This window comes from Haliaeetus albicilla, chromosome 14 (genome assembly GCF_947461875.1).
Source record: "Haliaeetus albicilla chromosome 14, bHalAlb1.1, whole genome shotgun sequence".
Lineage (NCBI taxonomy): Eukaryota > Metazoa > Chordata > Aves > Accipitriformes > Accipitridae > Haliaeetus > Haliaeetus albicilla.
Window position 1 is genome coordinate 9,999,295 of NC_091496.1, and position 24,183 is coordinate 10,023,477.

The following is a 24,183-nucleotide window of genomic DNA, read 5'->3' on the forward strand; positions in this document are numbered from 1 at the left end:
CTTAAACTATTTTTCTATCATTCTTATATCAGTGCTGCTTTAATACTAGACTGTCTTACTGTCTCTAGGTTCACTTGCAAAATTATGAGAGGGAAAGAAAAGAATAATAATATGCTAACTGAGGGCAAGTTTATATAACCCGTACTATATCAACAATATTATTGACTCAGATGGGACTCCCCACAGTATCTTCATAGGCCAATGTAAAGTTAGATTTTTGATGCCTGATAATATAGTGATTTATTTTAGAATTCGATATCTTGTGATTTACAAAACTCATTGCGCTAGAAACAAATCATTCAGCCATTTGGGAATGTACTTGGGTTTTGGTTGAATGATTTTTTTACCCTTTTCGTTAAAACCTTAAGATTGTAAAAACAGTGTATTGAGACAAAAGGTTCTCCAGCTCCAGCAGCCCAGAACAGTCTCTACTAATGGGTATCCTCTTTCTCTGATGTATCCTTCCACAGGCTGCGATGCAGAAATTTTCAAGCTGTAGCCTTGTGTTTCTTGTGATACAAGTTGCATTCAAAGCCCTGGTAATAGTATATAAAATAATAGATATTTACCACTGTATAATATAATTTAGATATTATTTATCTTGAGCTTCATGTCAGTGAAACTTGAAGACTATTAAAGGCATGCTAGAAAGAAAGGCAATGAATTTAGTAGCTTAAGCTACTGGGGTTTGGGGTGGAGAGCTTAAGCTGCTTACAGATTTTTGATGTTTTCAGATGTCTAAAAAGATTTATTTTAATAGACAATAGGTAATAAATACAGTTTCACAGAGATCTGTTTTGTGGCCTGTGATGTTCAGTTTGTTCATAAATAACCTGAAAAAGAGGTTGAGCAGCAGAATGAGAAAATTTTTCACACAATACTAAGTTATTCAGAATAGTGAGACAAAGGAAGACTGTGAAGAATTACAAAAGGATCTTATGCAACTGGGTAGCTAACCAATCAAATGACAAATTAAATTATTCTTGATGAATGATGTAGTGATAAACCATGGGGAAAACCATGAAGAAAACATTCCTGTCTTCACATATCAAATGATGGGCTGTGGACTGAGCATTACCAATGAAGAGTGAGGTTCTGGGGTTATGGCGCATAAAGTTCCATGAAAATTTCAGATTACTGCTTAGGAACTGTCAAATCCATACTAAGTGTTAGGAATTAATAGAAAAAGAACAGAGAATTCAACAAAAGGCATCGCTATAGCCCTTGTATAAGAGCACAATTCATCCACATCTTGAACACTGTGGGTATCTCCAATGCAAGAATTCAGAGACACCAAATTAATTTAGTCAAGCGAAATCAGAAGTAGGTTTTAGCTCACTAGATTGTGTACATGAGGAACAAATTCCGAAAGGACAATATGAATGCTGGAAATTTGCGTGGGTTCAAGAAGAGTCTAGACAGATAACTGGATGAACAGTCTATTGAGAGTTACTAAGCACATAGAAGGCAACCAAGCTCAGGGAATCAGCCCACCTGAAAATAGTTGAAGGAAGGGAGATTGTTCTGGGAGAGTATTATTTGTACTTACCATATTCTTTCTTTGTCCCAGATAATTCTGGACAATGTTGGAATCTGTGTATTGATCTAAGTAAACCTTGGTCTAAGCCAGTATGGTAATTCTTGTGTACTGTGTATATATATATATATATATACACACACACACACACACACACAGAGTACATGAGAATATATATACACTTGCACAAAATTATGCAGTATGTACTCATATAATGGAAACATCCAAACACATACATGCAGATATATATAGATATATCAAAATATGTTGCTTACAAACACTGCCATCCTTAATAAGGCAATGGGTTTCACAGGACAGCTAGTGCAAAATGGCAAAACAAAGTACAGTTCATTATTTCCATGACTATATAGCAATAAACATACACTGAAAAGATGTTAATGCATGACACTAAAATAGCTTATAATTTCACATAGGAACAAGACTGAGCAGTTAAATATAGTTCACAGTTAATTATCCCAGCAGGATGTAAACTGGTTATGAAACAGATTGGTAAAACTGTTGGATATGCCTTCTTTTTCCAAATATAGTGAAAGATACCAGCTGAAGTATCTCTGTAAAATACAGTGATGAGCCAGATTCACCACTGGTATGAATTTACTGTTATGATTTCTATAAGATTCTCTCCCAAAACTTCTTTCCACCATTTTTTACATAACCAAACAGCATGTCTGCATTTTATGTGTTTTCACTAGTTGATGTATCTTCTTTATCAGCAAATAATGTTGTCAATCTAATTGTCCTAGAAATAAAGGTTTTCTATGAAAAAAAAAAAAAATCTTTAAAAAAAATGACAAGATGAGGTATTTCAACAACTTTAGCAGAAATTCACAAATGCATTTCTCTTCTGAAAATGAGACAAAAATGTTGGGGTTTAGGGTATCATAGTGTGGAAGTAGACAATATCAATCAGAACTGTATTTTTTAAGTCAATATTTTGGGCAGTAACACATTAATGCTTTTCTAGATGTAAAAAACTTTCTTTATATATTCTTCATTGTTGCTAAAGTTAGGAATTTTACATTTATCTCAATAATTCTCTCATTTTATGTGTGACACATACAGAAAGATTACTGACCAAAGTCAAAAAATCCAAAGAAACAAGAAAAATGTCAGTAGTAAATATGTGGAATTAGGAAGCCATGCTGTAATGTTATAAAACCATTTGTAAACAGATTTCATGAATGTTTAATTGCTCCAATAATCAAGTTAAGATCTGTTCATTAAGTATCTGTAGTAAACACCTCTATTAAAGTTAAGAGGAATGTAAATACCTGCCACATGTTAATGGGTGGTGATGTACCTAACATAGATATATTTGCCATTTGAGGCAAAGATTGATTCTTGGGAAGCAAAATCACAATTCATTTATACAAGGAAGGCAAGTGATTCAATTCATGGAGTAGTAACATGCACAACGGTTTTGTCTTCTCAGATCCTAGATTTGTTAGTGCTCACCTGATACCAGAGAGTGACAATCCAGAAGATGACAAAATCTATTTTTTCTTCCGTGAAAATGCAATTGATGGAGAGCACACTGGAAAAGCCACTCATGCCAGAATAGGGCAGATCTGCAAGGTAAAATGATGACTTCTTCATGTGAGATTGAGTACACTTGCAGGATGCTGTGCGAGTGGTTTTAGAAACTGCATTTTCTTGCCTGTAAACTATTCAGTATTAACACTGGCATTGTACTAAAGCAGAGGTCAGCCCAAGTGAAAAATAGTTAGGGGATAACACCCAAAAGTATACTATTCAGTTCTTCTCTGTTTGGGGAAGATGACACAAACTACGATGTTTTGTTTAAAAAGTCATGGGCATCTTCTGAGGCTTAGAACATGTCTGCAAAAGAGAGAATCTTTTGCAGGAAATGTGATACTTCCAGGTAGGCCAAAAACATTTGAAGAATTTACTTTTTAAAGGAATGTTAATACCTTTTCATTCCCACATTAGTGAAAATCTTTAAAACAGAGGTAAAGGAAGATTTAAAGAAACAGTTGTTTAAGCTTAGCTGTAGAAACAGGCAACCATTCAGAAGACCCTTAATGACTGCAGATTGAATCATTCATCCGCACTGATAAACATCCAAATATTTTTCTGACAGACTTTTAAAAATATTTCTACAAATGAAATTATATTAATAAATGTTGTAGCTTTGGCAACTATGATGTTTACAGTAAAAATCCATGTTAATCCATAAGCACAATTTCAATTTATCTCCTCAAATCCAGAGGTAGCTGCTTGAAAACCAATTACCCCATAAGTTTGGAGTCCTTGGTGCACTTTATTCATAAGTTTTGCAGCCATACAACTGATCCCACTGTTCTGGCATTTTTATCTACTTTGTTCACTGGCAACTTACATTTCTACTTTGTTGCTACCCAGTTAAGAATAATAAACCCCTTCAGCTTTACCAGGACATGGCAGCCTGGGACCTCTGGAGCAAAATATTCTGCCTGTCTCTCTTTCTCCCGTGTTATATATGTATTACAATATATAAAGATGTTTGGGGGGTTTTGTTTTGTTTTTTTTTTAAATGATGTACTACTGTGAAATATGTTGCAGTACAATGTAAAATAAAAGCAATTCAGAATTAGTGTCTTTGACAACATAATAATGCTTTTGTATGTAGAAGGTGAATTCTTTTCTCTGTTTTCTGTAAGTAGTATCTTGTGGTTATTTGCTGTATTTTCTCTGTACTCTGTTGGTACTTCATACAAAGACTGTTACTAGATATTAATGCAAAATACTTTTGTTATTAGAATGACTTTGGTGGACACAGGAGCCTTGTTAACAAATGGACAACTTTCCTCAAAGCACGTCTGATTTGTTCTGTGCCAGGACCCAATGGCATTGACACACACTTTGATGAACTACGTAAGTGGCAAAAATGGCTTTGAATACAAAACTTTGGGTATTATCCATATGAATTTAACTTAGTTTTCTTTTCCATCTCTTGTTATTTTACAGAGGATGTGTTCCTAATGAACTCAAAAGACCCTAAAAATCCAATAGTCTATGGAGTGTTTACAACTTCCAGGTATAGAACGTATCATTTTACTTGCATGGAAACTTGGGTGGCTGCTTGTTTTAAAGAGGTCTCTTTGTTAAAAATGTTTTTAAGAAACACAAAATATTTTTAACCTTTGAACTTGAGAAGTCAGTGGCAGTAAGAAGTAATGAATTAGGTTTCTTTTCTTATGAGCAATGTACATCATCACTCTGAAGCTAGTAATCACAAAGACTATCAGTTTCTCAGGCTGTTCTGGCTGTTGAATTGGCTTTTTATAGTGGGGATCAAAATTTGTAGCCCTTTCCACACAGACCTGGAAAAATAAGACAAGCATAAATATGCTTGTTTGAGGGCAGGGTGAAACAGAAAATCTGTGGTGTAAGAAATTGGCTACTCAAGGAGATACTAGTAAAAAATATTGCTGAAATCTGGAAAGTTTAATGATCTTTCAAAAAGTTGTGTTATTAAATCACATAGAACTGTGACTTGAATGTTTTGGTTTCATTGTGTTTTCACCAAGAACAGAATTATACTTGTAGCTTTGGCCTGAGGAAGGTTTGCAGTACTGGTTGCATTGCCACATTTATCTGTGAAGGTCAAAAGTTTTAGTTTCTAAACAGAAAGAATGTTTCTAGTGATAACCAGGCATGGAAGAGGGAGATTTACAAGTGCTTACTGTCTTCTGTAAGAAATCTCGAAGTAAGAAACAACATGAAATTTGCGTGGGTGCTGCCCAACAGACGGAAGAGACTGCTAAAAAAAATAGAAAGATGTGAAGTGTAGGAAAGAATGGAATAGTCCTCTAGGGACAGCCCTGTTGAAGTTTACTCAGATCGGGGCTTTGGCCTTCTGGGGACAATATGTTTTAAATAGTAGAATAGCAGCCATCTGCTTAGGAAAATGTCTGAGAGATCGTATCAGTTATGCTGAACTTTCACAGGAGGTGAGTTAGGATTGCTCTGAGAGCAGGTCAGAGTTTTGATAATCAGCACATGCAATAAATTAGGAAGCAACAAGCTGCTATTCCCATAGCTCTTCCACTTGATTAAACCAACCGATAATTTAAAGAATCTTATTTGATTTCTTCTCCCCTCATTTTTAGTAATATCTTCAAGGGGTCAGCAGTGTGTACGTACAGCATGACTGATGTGAGGAGGGTATTTCTTGGTCCCTATGCCCACCGAGATGGCCCAAACTACCAGTGGGTTCCCTACCAAGGGCGAGTGCCATATCCACGGCCAGGAACTGTAAGTACCCTAAGAAATACAGTAATCTAAAAAAGGAAAACTGTGGAAAATATTTTCACACATTACATGGTCTTTGAGCTGATACCCGGGAAAGAAACTGAAGAAGATAATGAAATGGATAGGGTGGCAGAAGGGAAAGCTAACAATTCCTCTAGACCCCAAAAGTACTAATTTTCTTGTAAAGTATGAAACTGCAATAGCAACTTCATTTGGATTTTAATTTTGGCATTCATATTAACAACTTCGGCAGAAGTTTGAGCAATGGCTGGGTAACTTTACTGAAAGTCAAATGTTTAATAAATTACTCTGCATTATCCTTTCCTTGGAATTTGTCTTTGTTCCAAATATTGGCTGAGCCATTCTTTGTGAGAATGGACAGAAAACAGAGCATCTGCCTGGCTGTTAAGAAACTTTCAATTGTTCTCAACATTAAATCTAGTACAGTAGGACAGATATTTCTGCAATGGGTGACAGAGTGACTATAATAATTTCTGACTTCCACTGGCATTTTTAAAAATCTGTGCTTCTACCTGTTTCTCTGTTTCTAGTTTATGAATGACTAAAATACAGTGTATATAAGACATCCATATTTACAACTCCCAACTGATGTCATCACATTCTAGAAATATTTAACTGAAATTACCAGTAGGCTAAGAAGATGGGACATCTATGAAAAAAAGCATTAATTGTATACATTGGAGTAGCTCCGTAGCTAGTATAAAGCAGCTTGGCCCATTTAAGTTCTAAAATATCATTGCTGAAGATTAAATATATGTGTACACATGTATACATATAAGCATATAAATATAAATGTAAATAATATATCTGTCTATAATATTCTTTCAAAAGTCTCCTTAAATATAAGGCAAAAACCAAACCAGGAATAACTTTGATCGTTTCTTTTACATCATCAGTTTTTCTACTTTTGCCTGGTATGTTTTGAAATTGTTCTTTCAAACCTGATCTTTCAACCATCTCCAACAGTTAGACAATATATAAGCTGAGCCTAATGAAAATGACTTCCTAAGTAAAAGAAAACAGTGGCTCCCTGACAGCCAGATTCCTCAGCACTCCTTGCTCCCTCACTATGACTGCTAAAAGGATTCCTGATTTTTTCCAGAGTTAAAATACAAGTTCTGCAGCATAGGAGAGGTTTTATTTCTCATTTGATGCTGAACTTTTTTTTTTTTTAATTACGATAGTTAATGCTGATATGTCAGAGGCTTTTTTTTGAAGTTGTATTATTTTATATCCCTGTGGAAAATGTGAATCAGTAGATATTTTGGTATTTCTTGTATAACTAATGTCATCTTCTTTTCAGTCTGACAGACTTCATAAGTTAATGTTCCTTATTCTGTTTGTTTATATTCCTCTTTGATTCCAGAATTGATTAACCTTTCTAAACAAAAACAAACAATAGATATTATTTAAAACTACAGACAAAGAAGAATGTTACATGTTTCTATCACAGAAATAGACTGAGATAAAGAACCGGCTGCTGCACAGTGGCTCTGTTACATTCATTCCTCAGCAGAGATCGGACGCAGCGCTATTGAGATTCTGAATGCACAAGTCAAATATGTGCCCTAGAGACTGGCAACACAGTTCTGCCTGCCTCAGAGCCTGTGGGTTATTCTAAGACTTGTCTGAGGGTCTTGAACTGAGATCCGTATGGGAGAAGACTAACTTGATCAAATTCCCAAGGACAAGCAGAAAAGCAGGGACCTGAATCCACCCCTAAGTGGCTAAGTGACCTAAGCCACCAGATCTTTTGCCAAAGTAGGGAAATACTGTTAAGTTATATTTTTTTTTATTTCTGGCTACTGTCTCAGAATGGATTTTACCCTTACAATTTCACTATAACACACTAAGACGCACAAAGAAAGTGCGAAGATGTTCAGGTTTCATTGTAAACATTTTTCTTGCCTAAGGGAAAATGTGATCCCCAATGATGCAATTCTACATAGCCCTGCAGTCTCATCGTATAGTGCAAGAGGCCATGCCACTGTAAATGATGTTAATTAAAGAGTGGCTGAGGCCATCAGTTTCTCCTAGTGCACTGCCAGTGACTCTAATCCTGGTGTCTACCACTTTGAAAAAGATTTTTTCTCCTCATAGTTGCTAAAATCATTCTATTGTAAAAACTGAATTTTAAAACGAGAGCTATTTCTGGCTGAAAAAAAGCTTTTTGTTTCTAAAGTGATGAAATTAGATGTATTTTCAATGGCTTTGAAGACCTGTTGAGAATAAAGAAGAAAGGTTTTTGAAGTTCTTTTGGATGTCAGACTTGTGGCTTCCTTTTCCAAGAAATGGGGAAAGGGAAAAGAGAAACAAAACCTGAACTTCTTACAGTGATTCAGTTCCAGATCTCACTGCAGTTAAACAGTGCTGAATTATCTGAGGAATTTAATACGTGAGGTGCCAGTAAACTTTTCAGCATCTGGTGGCTTGCCCAGTACAAGTAAAGAAAAAAGGAAAGTTAATGGCTCTTTTGAAAAGTCAGAAAACTTTGCAAACAATTCCACATCAGCTTCCCATTTAACAAAGAATTTGCCAGGATTTTTCCTTTAAGACCTATAGATTATTTTTTTTTAATCTTTTAACAATATTTGGGAGAGGAGGGAGGATTTTCGTGTATACCTCATCTTGAATGAGGTACCTCATCCTGAATTCATATCTGACTTTCTGTGAATTCAGCTGCAGAGCTCAAGTTTTCTCTGCTTCATGGTACCAAGAGTCTATCTTCAGTTATGAGCAAAGCACTTTTTATTCCCATTAAAATGTAGCTATTGATTTATTGTGTTGGATTCCCAAATAGGCCAGTTAGGGGAGAGCCTAGTTACCTCCTCCTGACTGATAAAAACCCCTGACATAGCATACTGGGGACCAACAACTGGGAGTGGATGTTAAATGCAAGAGTCTTTGACTCTGCTTGAATCCAAGATCAAGCTTATTTCTACAAACTTTCTCAGGATATTTGTATTCGTGCCTATCTTTTGGCACCTGAAAACTTTCTATTTCCTTACTATGAGTGGGATTGATTAGGTATATAAGCATGAGTTCTGATGAAATGCCTTGCCAGTTAGCTTGACCTAGACCCACTAATATCAAAATCAGTCCTGTCATTAGCATCAAGGATAATGTCTTTGTATATCCTGGTTTTGTGGCCATAACATAAGTAAACATGACAGGACTTTCCTCCTCAGGACAACTATTCTATTCTATTCTATTCCATTCTATTCTATTCTATTCTATTCTATTCTATTCCTTACTTTATGAGTTGAGATTCCTCTGAAAGCAATTTGAACTATGGATGGGCTACATCTCACCTACTGATGGTGCCCATTTCACTCCATTGAAAAAGGAGGGAGTTACAGCAATGAGAGTTTGATTTCATCTCAGTCAGTTTCCTAAAGTGGGGTGGGATGAATCTGAGCCACAGCCTAGTCCAAGTAATGCACTGTCATTTTTTTATTCCCAGAAAAGCAGGGGATCCAAGGAGTAATCTTGCTCTCAGAATTGGGAGTCTCAGTTAAACACACAGAATTATGGCACTAATGCTAGTTTTATGATTTTTCTGCATAAAATATATCTTGGTCAACATTGCTCAAGTAAAATCCTTTGTTAGAAAATAAGCTAGAAAGTAAATATTCAAGCAATTGAAACACAGCTGAAATTCATTTACTTAACATTGAAATGAATATTCATTTACTGTTTTTTTCAGTGTTTGCCCAGCTGCAATTAACAATACTTAGTTCTTGTGTAGCGATTTTTATACTTAAAGCACTTTACATATATTATCTACTTAATCATTATCTAATTAATCTGAGTAATTAGTATTGAACGGTAGTTAGAATATTAATCGAGATGTAAAGCAAACTTAAAATTGAAGTGTAGCATTTTAAACACAATTTTTGAGGCAGACAATGGTTTGGCCAATGATTATAAAAAGCCTATCTGATTTTCTCTTTGTAATATTTCTGTAGAAGAAAGCAAGAACATGTAATAATAGAAAGGCTGAAAAATGTTGACACTATAAAGTAGATAACTAACTTGCTTTCTGCTTAGTCTGCTCCACATGCATTAATCAAATATTCTCCCTCCCTCCTTTCCTCCCTTCCATACCATGTAATGGAAGAGAATGTAGGAATTTGCTTACTAACAAATATGCCAAAAAGGGAAAATTTACACTTTATATGTCCATGCTGGCAGTGTCCCTTTGTTGAGTATAACAACTACTGCTTTTGACAACATTGATTTTTTTATTTCATTTCTGATGAATTATTAATAATTTGGATCAAGGTGATAGGAAAGACAATTGATTTCTTCTGCTGAGCGTCCTGCAAGGTCTGGATTCTTGGTTAATAAGATGTTGTCCTCTAGGTTTTTAATTTAATTGGAAGATATTCTCTATGTGGATATAAAGGGCAAATTATGTAGGCCATTTTAACACCAGCTGTTTCTATTTGAGGTTCAAGTGCCGCAAACATAATTATTGTCAACTGGGTTTCAGAGTTTTATATGTCTTAAATAGGTATTTGAACAGATTAGGAGTGGGGGACACCAAGTTCTTTGCCAAGTATCTTTGGACTGGTGATTTAATGCCATTGTGGCTCATTTTCTTCATCCATTCAACATTTCTAACACACTACTAATGCTTATGTTAAAGTAACCTCTAGTAATACTTACCAATTCTATAGAAGAGATGAGGGCAAATGGTGGCGATCAGCCACAGTCCCCAAGTCTCCCCATGGGGACATGTGGCAGGTGAAAGTGGAGGAATACTTTTGTGGCTAGCGAACCCATGGTCTTACCTCTCCTTCCCTTTTCAGCCTCTATTTTGTGCTCACGTTGGGAGAATGTGAGGAAAATGTGAAAAGCAGAACCCTCTGCTTTTCACAGATGAGAGGCAAAACTGTCTGGCCCACCCATGGCTATATAAGGGAGCAAAGGGACTCTTTACTGTGTTACTTCACGGGGACCAGATTAATCCCAAGACACCAACTTTTCTATTACTGCACAATACACAACAGCGAGGAGTTATTTCAGTTCTTTAGCGAGACTCGCCTCACCTAACTGTTCACATGGACAGTATCATCAGCAACACTCATAGGAGGCTTTCTTTAGAATCAATGGAGAGAGAAGAGATACATTTAGCAGATGACTCATTTGATCTGATTTAGTGTAACAGGATCCATGTTATTGGGACTACACAGATGACAGAGGCTTGTTGAGACAAGTAGGAGTTTGAAAACTCAGTAGAACAGGGAATTGTCCCAGCATTTAAGGATTTGGTTCCTCAGAGACAAATTGACTTCCGGTCAACTTCTAAAAAACAATACTTTGAAACTAAGATGGAGGCATAATTCATTAATTTTCTATTGCATACATAACCAAATACTGAAATTGCTTGTCTCATATTGAATGATTTTAGATAATTCAGGATTTCTTCCTCCTGCCAATTAAAGACTAATACTAATCAGTAAATTACTGAAAATCTTTTTGCACTGAATAGTAGTAAGAAAAATGATGTATGAGGATCATTTACATTCTGTTAACCATACTGATTTAAATCCAAAATGAAAAAAAAAAAATAGAGACTCTTAGTGACAGAATTAACATTTGCTGTCTGTCATGAAATGCTTAGATCCCCTCATATTTCATTATAGACAGTTGGGATGATTATAATGAAATGGATTTCTAACAAGTTTCTAGTGATCAATAATAAAATGTAAAACATTTTCTTTTTTATTTTCAGTGTCCCAGCAAAACATTTGGAGGCTTTGATTCCACCAAGGACCTTCCTGATGAAGTTATAACATTTGCAAGAAGCCATCCAGCCATGTACAACCCAGTATTCCCCATCAACAACCGTCCAATCATGATCAAAACGGACGTGGATTACCAGTTCACACAGATAGTAGTAGATCGAGTAGATGCAGAAGATGGCCAATATGATGTGATGTTCATTGGCACAGGTGAGAAGTCTTGAATCTATGCTGTATGCTCCTCCAGGCATTACGGAGACATAGATCAGATAAAATTTCATACTCTAAAAAACAGAACACTGACAGAACAGTGTGAAGATCTGGGGCAAGACTCAAAACTCTGTGTGTGGGGAGGTCTTTGTTACATACATTCGCTGTTACAGGTTCAGGTTGTGGCCTGCATAGCTTAATTCTTTAGGAGCTTTGCCAACTGGATTAAGATCAAACCACTCTCTTTTCAACTACTGTTATTAGGGAATTTTATTAGAAATATCTTGCCTTATTAATTATAATTTAGTATTAAAATGTGGGTTTGAAGTACAGCATAAGAAGTATTAATATGAATGAGGCAAGTATCCAGGTATGGGAAATGTCTTGTGTGCCTTTCAGGTATTTCAAGTATTGCCTTAAGATGCCCAGCTCTTTAGCCAAAAGAGTACACCATTTTACTTAAATGAAGATATCTGGCACGTACAAGGTGTTTTAAGAAGAGTTGGTATTCAAATAGAAACTTGATATCCTTTCCAAAGCATTTGCAGAATCATACAGCTTGGGCATTTTATCAAAAGTAGAAGTTGCACTCCGAAAGATATCTTTTCCAGAAAGGTAATAATAAGAAATAACAGTGGCCCGAAATTAGCTGATATGCATTTGCCTAGGTTGAGGAGCTTCAGAACTATGCTGATTAGCAGTTGGTGGATCTGCTGCTTCACCTTTGAAGATTTCCCATTAGTTAACTGGTGTTTCAGTTATGTTGAATAAAAGTATTTTAAACTTCTATCGAACATAATTGCTAGTAATTAGACATTGGCATCATGAAGTCCAAACAAATCAAACCAAAACCCCACCGTTTCTTTTCAGCTTTGGACCAAAAAATATCTGTCTGGCTGTCTGTCTTAGTGCAATTTTTGACTTGCTTTAAGTACAGTTCTGCTACTCTAGACCTGGGGTCAGATTTCCAAAGCAATAAATCTCAAGGTCTCTTTCATGTTGATGCCTGAAATATATTATGAGTAAACTGAGAGCTGATGAAGCTTTGTGTACCAAACACAGTGCATGCGTAGCAATTCAGAACATTTACTGCAGGAAATGCAGCTCTGCAGAAAGCGTTCCAGCTCTTTAAAGCTGTGAACTGAGTTATTAGATACCAGTGCTACAATATATTCTTGCATAAAACATTGAAAAGTAGTTTCATATGATTTTACACAACACATATATTTTCCATCACACATTAGAGACTTCAATGCCATCTACAACTGGCAGTGTTTTGTGCCTTTCAACAAGTCTTCTATGACCTGATTCAGCCCAGAAAAAAAAATTAATGGCAATGCTGCCCTTGGCTGCGATGTGAGGCAACAAGCCCTTCAGCATCCAGAGTATGATGCTGAACAAACATAAGGAGCTGATTTATGTCTACATCTTGAGCACAAGAGGTGGCATTTATCTCACCAAAGTTTGGCATTCAGTCTAAGAAAGATGCATTGGCTTCTGCAAGGGAGAGGGATAATTACTTCCAGAGAGAGATTCATTGTACTTTCTTCGAAATCTCTATTAGAGTAAGATGAACAGTTATGAAGGAGTTCCTGTCTGTTTTCAGACAGTACTGGAAGACTTCCTTAAACCTGAGCTATAGCTTTTAGATCGTTATCATTACTTATAGTGGTTCTTATCAAAATTAGTCAGGCAAAGTCTCCATCTGAAAGAGCCTCAGTGATACCTAGCTCTTACCTTTGAGTTGGGAATTTAGGCACTCACTTAATTCCCTAAACCACTAATATTCAGGTGTGTGGTAAGTGCTTTGAATCTCATCCAACATTGCTGATAGTTGTACCCAAGAACTGTAAAAGTACTGAAAGATTATTAGTTGCACTTGCCAAAAGAGATTGCAGCACCAAACCCCAGGTTTGTAAGTGCAGAGTGTTATTATTTCTTGAAATATTACTTTTGTCCATAGAAACTGTTCTTTTTCCAGCAGGAGGTTATACCCTCATGGGACAAGAACAGGCGCTACACCACCTGTGCTTGGAGCTGGGGCACAAAAGGTGCTCCGTGCTCCTCTGAGCTCATTATCCTTATTGTGGGTTTCAGAATGAGAAAAGGGCATCTTCCACGCAGGGGTAAAGGAAAAGAGGCAGAACCAAAGCCCTGCCTGCCTTCTGCCAGCAGGCTGCACTGAGCCAGCTGTCAAAGTCAAAGGAACCAGAAACAGATACACAATCAGCATGTATTGCATCTTCCCCAAGCAAAGAACAAACCGGGGAGCAGATTAGGGACTCTAGTCACAGTCCAGTTTCCCACTTGATGATCTGAACCTATGACAAAGCCAGAGTTAAGCTCTCTGGGGTATGACTGGATTTTTCTCTGCAGGTCTGTCCCATCAGATTAGATACATTTCTCTGTATTTTCCCACTGCTGTTGCAGCAATCTACATTATTCCCACATGCTGCTGAACTTCATTATGTTGAAGAAATACTTTTTTTTTCCTTTTCATTGAATAACTGATGATAATTGAACACAACATAATTAATAGCCACCCAGTGTGGTCACATTTTCCTTTCCTGTGGGTGAAATCTTTAGCTGAGCAGTTTCTTTCCCACTGTGATTGTACCAGTGTGTTTCACAATGGAAATAAAATCATATCGGCATGCTTGAAATTATATCAGAAAAAAACAGGATTTAAGATATGCACTTAATGCATATCCTGAGTGTCTGATGTTTGGGATCATTTGGCACAGTCAACCTACATCTGTCAGTAAAGCAAATTAATAACAGTAATCTTATCTCGCTGAGCAGAGCCTATTGATCCTAAAGGAGAAGCCCGATTCCATTTGTGTGAAATTGTTTGAAACAGTACTCTGTAAAACTTGATCTAGAACTCAGATAAAGCCCCACTTTGGTACCTGTGGCCTGACCAAAGTCGCCGTAGTGATTAACACTGTGTATCTTTGACCTCAGAGGCTTTCTCGAGCATCAAGCGACTGCAATTGTTGCAGGATCCACTTAAAAGTCAGACCTTTTTTTGAAACGTTACGTGGGGAATTCACGTCTGCTCCATGCCTACTCAGGCTCCACAGTTTCTCTTGTGCTGTTTTATCACACCCCCCCCCTTTATTTCTAGAATATGGCATTTGATGCATTGTGACAGGACGGTCATATTACAGCACAGAACACAGTCATGACACATTGCTATTCTGTTATATTTATTAGATCAGAGTTCTCTTTTTTTACCCATACAATGTATTTTCCTCAAAACCACAGTCATAAAATTATCAGGATAATTAAGGAAATGAACTCATCCATTAAATTACAAATGTAACTAATGTTAAATTATCTGTTGTTCTGAATTACTCTGTTGTAGAAAAGTGGATTTTTTTCTTCTTGTTTTAAAGTTTATATTGCATTTGTTCTGTATTGTTCTCAGTATTTCTTGAATTAAGTATATTCAATTAGTAGCAGTAACCATAATGAAAACCACTTCCAAAACAACTTATCTAGTATATTTTACTAGCTTAGTTTGTACATGTAGCTGCCTAAATAAAAAGTTGTTCTTTGCTTTGTTTTTGTTGTTTTAAGAAAGAACTGTTGGTTTTTTTAAAAAAAAATCTGTGAATTTGTGATTAATGAAAGAAAACAATAATGTACATATTTTGTGGAAAATAAATCACTTCTTTCTAAACTTCCAAAAATATGTACTTAGAAACCAACATCTGCTTAAAGAGGAGCAGATGGAAAAATGAAAATCTCAGTTCTACAGGATATTGTAGAATTTTTAGAATATTTTAATAGAAATTCAAGTAAAGAATTTGAAATATCAGAATTTTCTCGTGAAATCAATAGCTTTTAAGTCACTTTATAAAGACATTTTCAACCTGTGTAATCTATTTGTTTCAATTTTATACATATTTTCAATATCAAAGTGGTGAGTTGTCATCTTTTTAATCAGAAGTTTCAACTAACACACACAAATATATATACATTCAAAATACGTTTTAATTTTGTGTAATTGATGGTTAATCCTTGTTTCAAGAATGTTGACCTTTATAGTTCTGTTACTCTGAGAATTTTACCCATTTAAAATGCCTTATATTTTCCTAAACTATTACTGCTATAGAATGTGCAACATGAAAAGTCCTCAGGGACGTGGTTGTTATTCCTATGATACATTTACAGGGCACTACACTTGGCTGGTTAAAAAGAAAAGTCACATACAGAGTGTTTCCATTTCAGAGAGTCTGCAGTGATGTGTACCAACCTAGAAATGATTCTTTTCTTTTTTGTTGTTCCCTGTAAATTCTGTTCGTGGAAACAAACAAATAAATCACAGATGCAGAAGCTGTAAGTCTCAACCATATTCACAAAACCAAAGGCTGTAGCTCTGGAATTTCAAGCATTGGCCTTGTTCATGTTAAAGCCAATTGCAAAACTCCAAGAATGTAAGTGGATATAGTATTAAAATGGTGGCACACATCTATTTCTAAACAGAAGAAATAAGTTGTATTGCTTTTTACCCCTCAGCAAAGATCAGTATCTAAGACACAGCGAAATATAGATGCCTTAAGGGGCTTATACATCTTAGGTACTTTGTTTGACACAGGGAAGATCGCATGTACTTAAGAGAACTAACGGTTTCATCTGTCTAACAACATTTGTCCAGATGTTTTTATATCAATACTGAGCGTTCTGACAGCATCTTCACATGCATTTTAAGAATGACAAACATCATATTAAAAATGGACAATAAAACATGCCTGGGTAAATTTAGTGCATTTCCTGCCTCAATTAAATGACTGAAACAGCTGTCATTTTATACTGTCACTTAAATAGTACTTCAGTCCTTTTCATTCTTTAATAACTATAGTAGTTTTTATCTTCTTTGTTGCATTTTGATAATTGAAAGACTTCAGTGAAATGTCCCACTGAAATGTGATGTTTTTCTAGATTATTTTAAAAAGCAGTTGGTATTTTGAACAATGAGTGCTCAGAGATAGGTGACTTCACAATCTTTATATGTGAAATAATTACGTACTACAAGAAATGCTGGCTGCTCTGAAACTGAAGTATGCATCTTAAGCACCTGAATTTTTTTTTTCCCCCCAAGATATTGGAACAGTTCTTAAAGTGGTTTCAATTCCTAAGGAGACTTGGCATGAATTAGAGGAAGTCTTGCTGGAAGAAATGACAGTCTTTCGGGTAAGTGCGGCTAGATTTCAAGTGTCAGGTTGTAGATTTCTCTGTGGACAGCTGCAAACTAAACTTCTTGCAGTCTAGCCAAGGAATAGCCTGGCATACCCCTCTAATTAGCTTGTCATTTGGAGACCCAGACACTAGTCAAAATAAACCTTGAAACTTTCAGTGCTAGCTGGAGGTTAATGATAAAAGAAATGGCATTCTCGAGTCTTGTTTTGTGGCTTAAAAAGTAAATTAGTATCTCTGAATCTTAGAGCTATTACATGCTGTAGTTAAATACGTATCTGTGAAAGTCTGGGAATAATGCCTGTCTGTTTTCTCCCACAGTGGTATGCAATACATGAATCTTATAGTTGCATCAGCTCTTAACACTACTCAGACTATCAGCATAACGTAACTAGGAAGATACTTTAGGAAAAACAGTGATCTGCACAGATTCCTTATGCCTAATAATCTGAGATACAAAGAGTTTCTATTTTCAAAGGTGTCTTTAGGGTCTCATTTTCATGGGTTGACACAAGACACCATAAACACCCCCTAATCTTTCATACTTTTTCGTGAAAATCAGTCTTTCACATTTTTCCTATCTGAGCCACCTAAAAACTACGGCATCCCGTAGGCACTCCTGCAAATCGAGGCCAAGTAAACCTTTCAAACAGTTCCCAGACAGAACCCAGGGATGTCTCATGTTTTGTACACAACAACAAATCATATACATTCCCCACGTTATTCTTTTTGTCAGTGCCGTTTTATGGCACCATTTCACAGGCCCCAGACTTTCAGGGGGTTGATACCCAGCTGGGAGGGCGAGGTTAATCTGACAGCGTGAAGACGATGCTTACGTGCCCGGAGAGCCCCACCATCGTGTGGTCTCACTCCAGATGTGCTGACAAGGGCTCTGCTCAAAACCTGCCACGGGGGCCCAGCCACCATGTCCTCATCATACTCAGTTGCCATCCCTTTATCTTTGGTTTCTGAACAGATACAACATATCTAAACAGAGCTTGGGTATCTTTTTATTATTACTTTCAATATTATTTTTATTTTTTCCTTATGGGCAATCTTGCCATTAGTGGTACAAATCTTGCACAGAAACCACTGTTTTGAGTGCAAGATACCACTGAAAAATGGGTATCTCTGTTTCTGCAATCCATGGGGTTTTTTGAGGGCAGAAATGTGGGGGGTTTCTTTCTTTTTTTTTTAACAGAAAAATAAAGTAGAAACTATGAGGAGAAAATGAGACAAGTAATTTGTGGCTCCCAGCTTTTTTTCTTTTTTTATACACGCAAAAGTCATTACATTAATGCAGGGTAATTTGGCAATTGTTGATAATGTATGAGTCTCTTCCCTAAATCAAGTAGAAGTGCCAAGTTAAAGGAGATCAGAGAAATATAAAAGTGAAAGAAAGAAAATAAATGGAGTGAAAGTTTTATTTCAGAAAGGCTTTACAGAAGTAGAATGGTTAATGGCAAATTCAGATCTGGTATTTTACTTTACATGTGTATTTATTCATTACACAAAAGGATTTGGGGTTCTGATTTACTTGAAAGCTCATTTATCTCCTTTGGCATGTATTTAAGCCTTAAAGAGGGCATTAATGTACTTCAGTGGAATAAGCAGAACTTGTATGCATCAGATATGGATCTTTCAATAGGGAATTTGCAACAGATTTTACATGTACAAATGTAAGTTTTTATTAGTTACTAAAGAGTCTATGTGCATCATAAACAATGTATTTTGATGCTTAAATTGCAATGTGCTGAATACAATGCTTTTCATTTATAATTCCACGAAACTGAAAGTCTTCCATATCTGTTACGTTGATAACAAATGCCTCTTTTAACCCCATTTGTGCAATATTTCTCTGCACAGCTGAGCAAACAAACTAATGAATTCAATTTTCATTCAAATGTTACACTTAATTGATGCTCTCTAATATAAGGTCTATTAACCCATTTGTAAAGGCAAGTCCACATGCTTAACATCCAGTGACCCATATCAAATTCCTTCAGGATAAGCAAGTTGAAAAGCTACACAAGTATAAAAGCTTAATAAGGACTTTATTAATGTACATACATAACTAAAAGTGTGATGCGTGGGATCAGTAGCAGATTTTCAGATGGAATAAAGTTCATACAGAATTGACTTGCACTCTTTGTAACCAAATTATGCCACTTTTACTCTCAGGATTAAAATCCATTCCAGCAGCTGGGCCTAAAAGGTGTAACAGTCTTTTTAGTCAGATATAAACATACATAACCTGTTCAATATTTCTTAAAGTCTCTCATGTAAAACAGTAGATATTGGTTTGACATCTGCTACAGATAGCATAATTAAGAGTTGACTTAGCTAGGAGAACAATAACTATCCTAATGACTCATTTGGTTGATTAAATAATGGGTATTCCAGGGTGCAAAAACCCTCTTGCCAGTTTTAGCTCTGTGTTCTGCAAATATGAGTAAGTTCCTTGTTACTGCAAAGGACAGCAAGAACCGCCGTTACTACAGAGTGTCTAGTTTAATTTCAGGGTTTCTAGGTTGAGCAAATAACATTCTAGCAGAATTTTTGTGTTTATAGAACTCATTTTATATTTTAACTTTTTTTTTTTTTTCCCCGTAGGAACCCACTGTTATTTCAGCAATGAAGATTTCCACAAAACAGGTACTATGTGCACAAACTTTAAATCACTTTAAAATATTTATTGGTCTTTGTCTTTTAGAGACAGTAACTTGGCAGTCAGCAGAGACATATTAATTACAGCAGCAGCATCCCATCCCTTTACATAAACATCAGTAGTTTCTCAGGAAAATGTAACATGGAAAGGAGAAAGGAAAAGTCTAGTTTGTGTTACTTACTGGCAAGGTGGAAACTAAACACAAAGTTACCAGCTGTCTGGAGGCTCTCTAGAAAAAAAAAAAAAATCCACATTATGGAATCTGTTCACATGACAGAGAAACTATTCAAAAGGAGCAGCCAAACTTTGTCCCTGGCTTTAATGGGACTAGTTCTAGTCTGTGTAGGAATAGTCTAGTATAAAATGCAGATAGTGGAACCAAAGACTGGAAATGAGACATCCTCCTGTCTGTCTGTCCAATACCCTTTTCATTCCTGGGTGTGCGCCATTCAGCTTTAACAAAGAGGGTAGGTCTGGTTTAGTCCAAATTTTCCATGGCTTTCTGGTTCAGTGACATGGTTAGGATATGGGTTCCAGACTCCAGAATTTATAGTTCCTGCTTGCTATTGAGTGCACTAATAACTAACTTCTTAAAGAAAAGATATATATTATAGCCTTCGTTGTAGACCAGACCATAACTAAAATGAACTGGACTTCTTGATGGATGGAGGTAAAGTTTTGTCTGATTTACAGTAAAGGTGATTCCTGCATTTCTGAGCCAATACGGGCAATTATTATTAGGCTTCTTTGTGAAGCAGCTGATGAATTATGTAGTCATGCAAAGAACATTGGGTTGCAGTCTGGGAGTGAAGTGGGTATTGGGGCCTATCTTCCAGTTCTGCCTGGAATTAGGTAGATGGATCCCAGCCACTGTCATTTCCTGTCTCAGACGTCTGAGACATAAAATTTAGTGTCAAATTTAACATAATAAAACTTTTTCTTTGTTTCTTTTTCATATTTGTGTTGATTTGGAGCCTAATTCAGTAAATACAAGCAACTTGTTCACACTTATTAACTTTTCCATTAATGTCATTGTCAGTAAAGAGGAGATTTGGTATTAATTCCACACTGGGTGCACTAAAAACTGTGTGTGTTATAAATAAGATTTAGTTAATTCATCTACCTCACCTTATGCGTTATTAAACAGAAATTGAATTCATTCTGCAATGGGCAGTGCCCAATATTATGTTTGAAATGCTGCATATTTAAATCAGAATTCACTGTATTTAGGAAAGTTGTCTGAAAACATTCATGTATTTGACAGAAAACATTTTGTTTGGGGACACTCTTTTAACATAGTTTACCACCTAAAATAACAAAAATGGCAGGACAAAAAAAAAGTACTATTGAATACTGGGATATTTAAAAACAAACCTGTCAAGTTGTATATATGTTCACATCATACCAAAATGCTCTGCTCTGGATTATTTTTATAAGTACATTCCCTTAAAGCAGCCAGTCATATTTGATAATGGACCATGCATTTTCATACAACTTCTTCTTCAAAGCATCTTTAGTTATTCAGGAGAGATTACAATTTTCCCTGAGTCTTTTGAAAACAAATTTACACTGCTAAAATTGTCTAAAGCTAAAAAAGAGCATAAAACACACGTTATTCAGGCAGAGTTAAGCTCATGAAAAATCAACCAGCCTCAGGCTAAAAATGACAGAATCATGATACAGTGTGACAAGCTTTTGGCACTGTGTCTCTGTATCAAATAAGTATACGGCAACATGTTTCCATTTTGTATTTATGATTTAAAAATACTGTAGTTTTATAACTCAAACACTTTACTCGTGTTCTGATAAGGAGGACGTTTTTCATATAAACAGCACGATAATTCTATGCATTGTAGAAAGCAGGAACATGAAATGTAAACAGCAAAACCAACATGTCCTATTGAATAACTTTAAAGCAATCACTTCATTTTATTTTTTCCCTAACAATTATTTCATCCAATTACAAAAACATGGCATGGGGAGTTTCTTCTTGGTTTTGAATGTTTTACTATGCTGGTTGTTCAAACCTACCTCTTTTGCCATCATGCCAATATGATATGTTACAAATTACTCTTCTTCAGAAAGACTAAAATCTACAAATTCTTCAGGAGCAGAACTTTGCTTAAGTTTTAAATTATATAAAACTCTAAGGCTCCTATATGTCTCTCTGGGAGTATGAATTTGGCCCTTGAGCGAGAGTGACTTAGAGCAAGGAAATTTAGCCTTTGTGTGCAAAACTAAGCCTTGATACAGCCCTTCTCAAGTCTGCTGTGTTTAACTCACAGGAATTTTATTTCTATTTTCTCACTGAAGCTACATATTCCTCCTAATTGGGTTCAGAGCCCTAGGCCTGTGTAACCTTACCACCTAAACAACCTACGCATGGTTGGCAATAGAGGCAAACCTTCGGAGGACAGCATCCCAGAGCCACTGTAACACCCTGCAGCTGTCTAAATTCACAGTTCTGTGGGAGCCAGGCTTCCAGGGAGCCCCTGGCTGCCACTTAGACCTGAGCCTGCCAGGTGGGGCTCCGTAATTTTTCCCTGGATTTAAAAATGTGGAAGCAAGCTAGAAAGTCAGGCCTGACTTTCAATCAAAGGTGACTTTTTGTGGAGCAAGCTCTCGTCTGTTTCTCAGGGTCAGGTTTGTGATCCTCTGTTTCAAAAATCCATTGGATTTCTGGTAAGATGGGGAAAAAATAAGGAGATCCTTGGCTGATACAGGCCATCTCCTTATCTGGTGAACTGCTGCAAAGAGCTTTTCTTTCTATCCATAAGATAGAAAAGAGACCTTTGGAAAGACCTTAGTGACTACTTTTATAGTACTGTTCGCAAAGTACTGGATTTTATTCAGAGATCACCATTTCTGTCCATAGTGAGCATATAGAAAGGACCAGCTCAAAATGGATATGTCACTTAAACAGCCCCCTGAACTATTCTGTATCAGTTACTTTTTAAGACATAAAACTAAATTAAATGGGATTTGAATCTGATGCTCCCTAAAGTTCCTTTAAAAATTCTGTTCTTTTTTTAAGCATTACATTTTTTCATCTCCCTTTTTTTTTTTTAATTGCAAATGGAAAATTCTCAGTTATCTCTTTGTCCAGCTTCTAGAGAAAGACTGCATTTTGGGCAGCACCGTGGGGCAAACAGAAACCACTGGATTGCTTAAAACGTTAGTCTCCTCAGCTTTTCTGGAATTCTGATACTTCTGCAATAATTTTTAGAGGACAACTTTCCCCCTCCCCGCCTCTGGTTTGATCTGATAATCAGTTGATTTATTAAATTAACAACCTCCTGGGAGAGACTCTTTGCCCAAAAGGCAGTTTGACTGTGTATGGCAAAGTAAGGTCAGACCATTGATGCAAATCATTCTGTTACTATTTTCTGAATTTCATACTGCCTGGATTTATATATTATTAGTGTCCAGAATAATGATCACCAGCTGGATTCTAAAACCATGGTCAGAAGAGCAGCAAACAGGGCAGCAGCCTTCAGGCTGTGTAGCACCTGAAACACATGCCGTAGGTCACTAACTGAACTTTATGAACTTATCGACAAGGAATAGAGTCTTTAAGTAACCCTATTTTGGCCTCACTTTTTTTTTTTTTTTTCTTATGGTGTTTCTGGTCATTCTTTAATTCTAAAGACATTTATTAGAAATCAGGGAGATGTTTTTGACAAAATGAAATTGGTTACAGAGGTACATAGGAAACCATTGCACCATTCTTCTTTATTTTCCCATGTGCATTCTCTGGGTTGATTTTTATATTAGTTGCACCACACGTTGCTACATGCTTATATAGATATTAATGCCCCAATTACATAGGACTCAGATCAATACCATCTGGACATTTAAGATACTTAACTGAAGCTCTAATTTGACCTATGCTGCCTCCATAATCAGTAAAGAGAAAAGGCATCCCTTGAGAAATGGTTAGGTCACCTAAGAATTGAATTGCTGCTCTTTTTACTGCAGAACGTACCCCTAAGCTGGGTACTTGATTAAGTGACTTAAGTTAGACAGAATCAGCTTATCATGTCTGCTGCCTGTCATCTGCTTCTCAAAGATACAACACTAACTGGGGACTGGTATGTACAGCCAAGGCTTTGTGTGGAGCTCTGTGTGGTCAAAGATTTTTGCCCAGAGAATGTGGGTTTACAGCCCAGCTATGGCAGTATAATAGATGGAAGCAGCTGCTTAGAAAGGGCTTAGTTTTCAATTTACTAGTGAATTTTCTTTTGGATGCTTTCCTTGTCATATTTTCCTTGAGAAAATACTGGTGTTTATATAAATGCACAGGATGTTTCTGTTACAATTAATATGTCTGTATAAACTGCCAAGCTCCTGTCTCTGAAAGAAGTTAACACAACACCTTTTATGAGTATTTTTGGGTTTGCTGTCTCCTGGTATCCAGTGCTCATCATTTCTAGTATGTAGGTGACCCCAGCCACCTTCTATCCCCGAATTCCCTGGAAGTGATACGTCTGGGACATTGCAGTGCAGGAGATGAAGAATTT

At 36.3% G+C, this 24,183-nt stretch overlaps 1 protein-coding gene across 5 annotated transcripts in view; it reads left to right on the top strand.

Moving 5' to 3' along the window:
• Window positions 1-24,183, top strand: part of SEMA3A (semaphorin 3A) — a 332,422-nt gene that overhangs the window by 290,670 nt on the left and 17,569 nt on the right. For all 5 annotated transcript variants that reach the window (XM_069801685.1, XM_069801683.1, XM_069801681.1 and 2 more), the window contains 7 exons: window positions 2,991-3,133; window positions 4,318-4,432; window positions 4,526-4,595; window positions 5,671-5,815; window positions 11,574-11,793; window positions 16,901-16,992; window positions 19,609-19,650. In XM_069801685.1, the coding sequence (XP_069657786.1) occupies window positions 2,991-3,133; window positions 4,318-4,432; window positions 4,526-4,595; window positions 5,671-5,815; window positions 11,574-11,793; window positions 16,901-16,992; window positions 19,609-19,650 (827 nt within the window). The remainder of the gene's footprint in view (window positions 1-2,990; window positions 3,134-4,317; window positions 4,433-4,525; window positions 4,596-5,670; window positions 5,816-11,573; window positions 11,794-16,900; window positions 16,993-19,608; window positions 19,651-24,183) is intronic.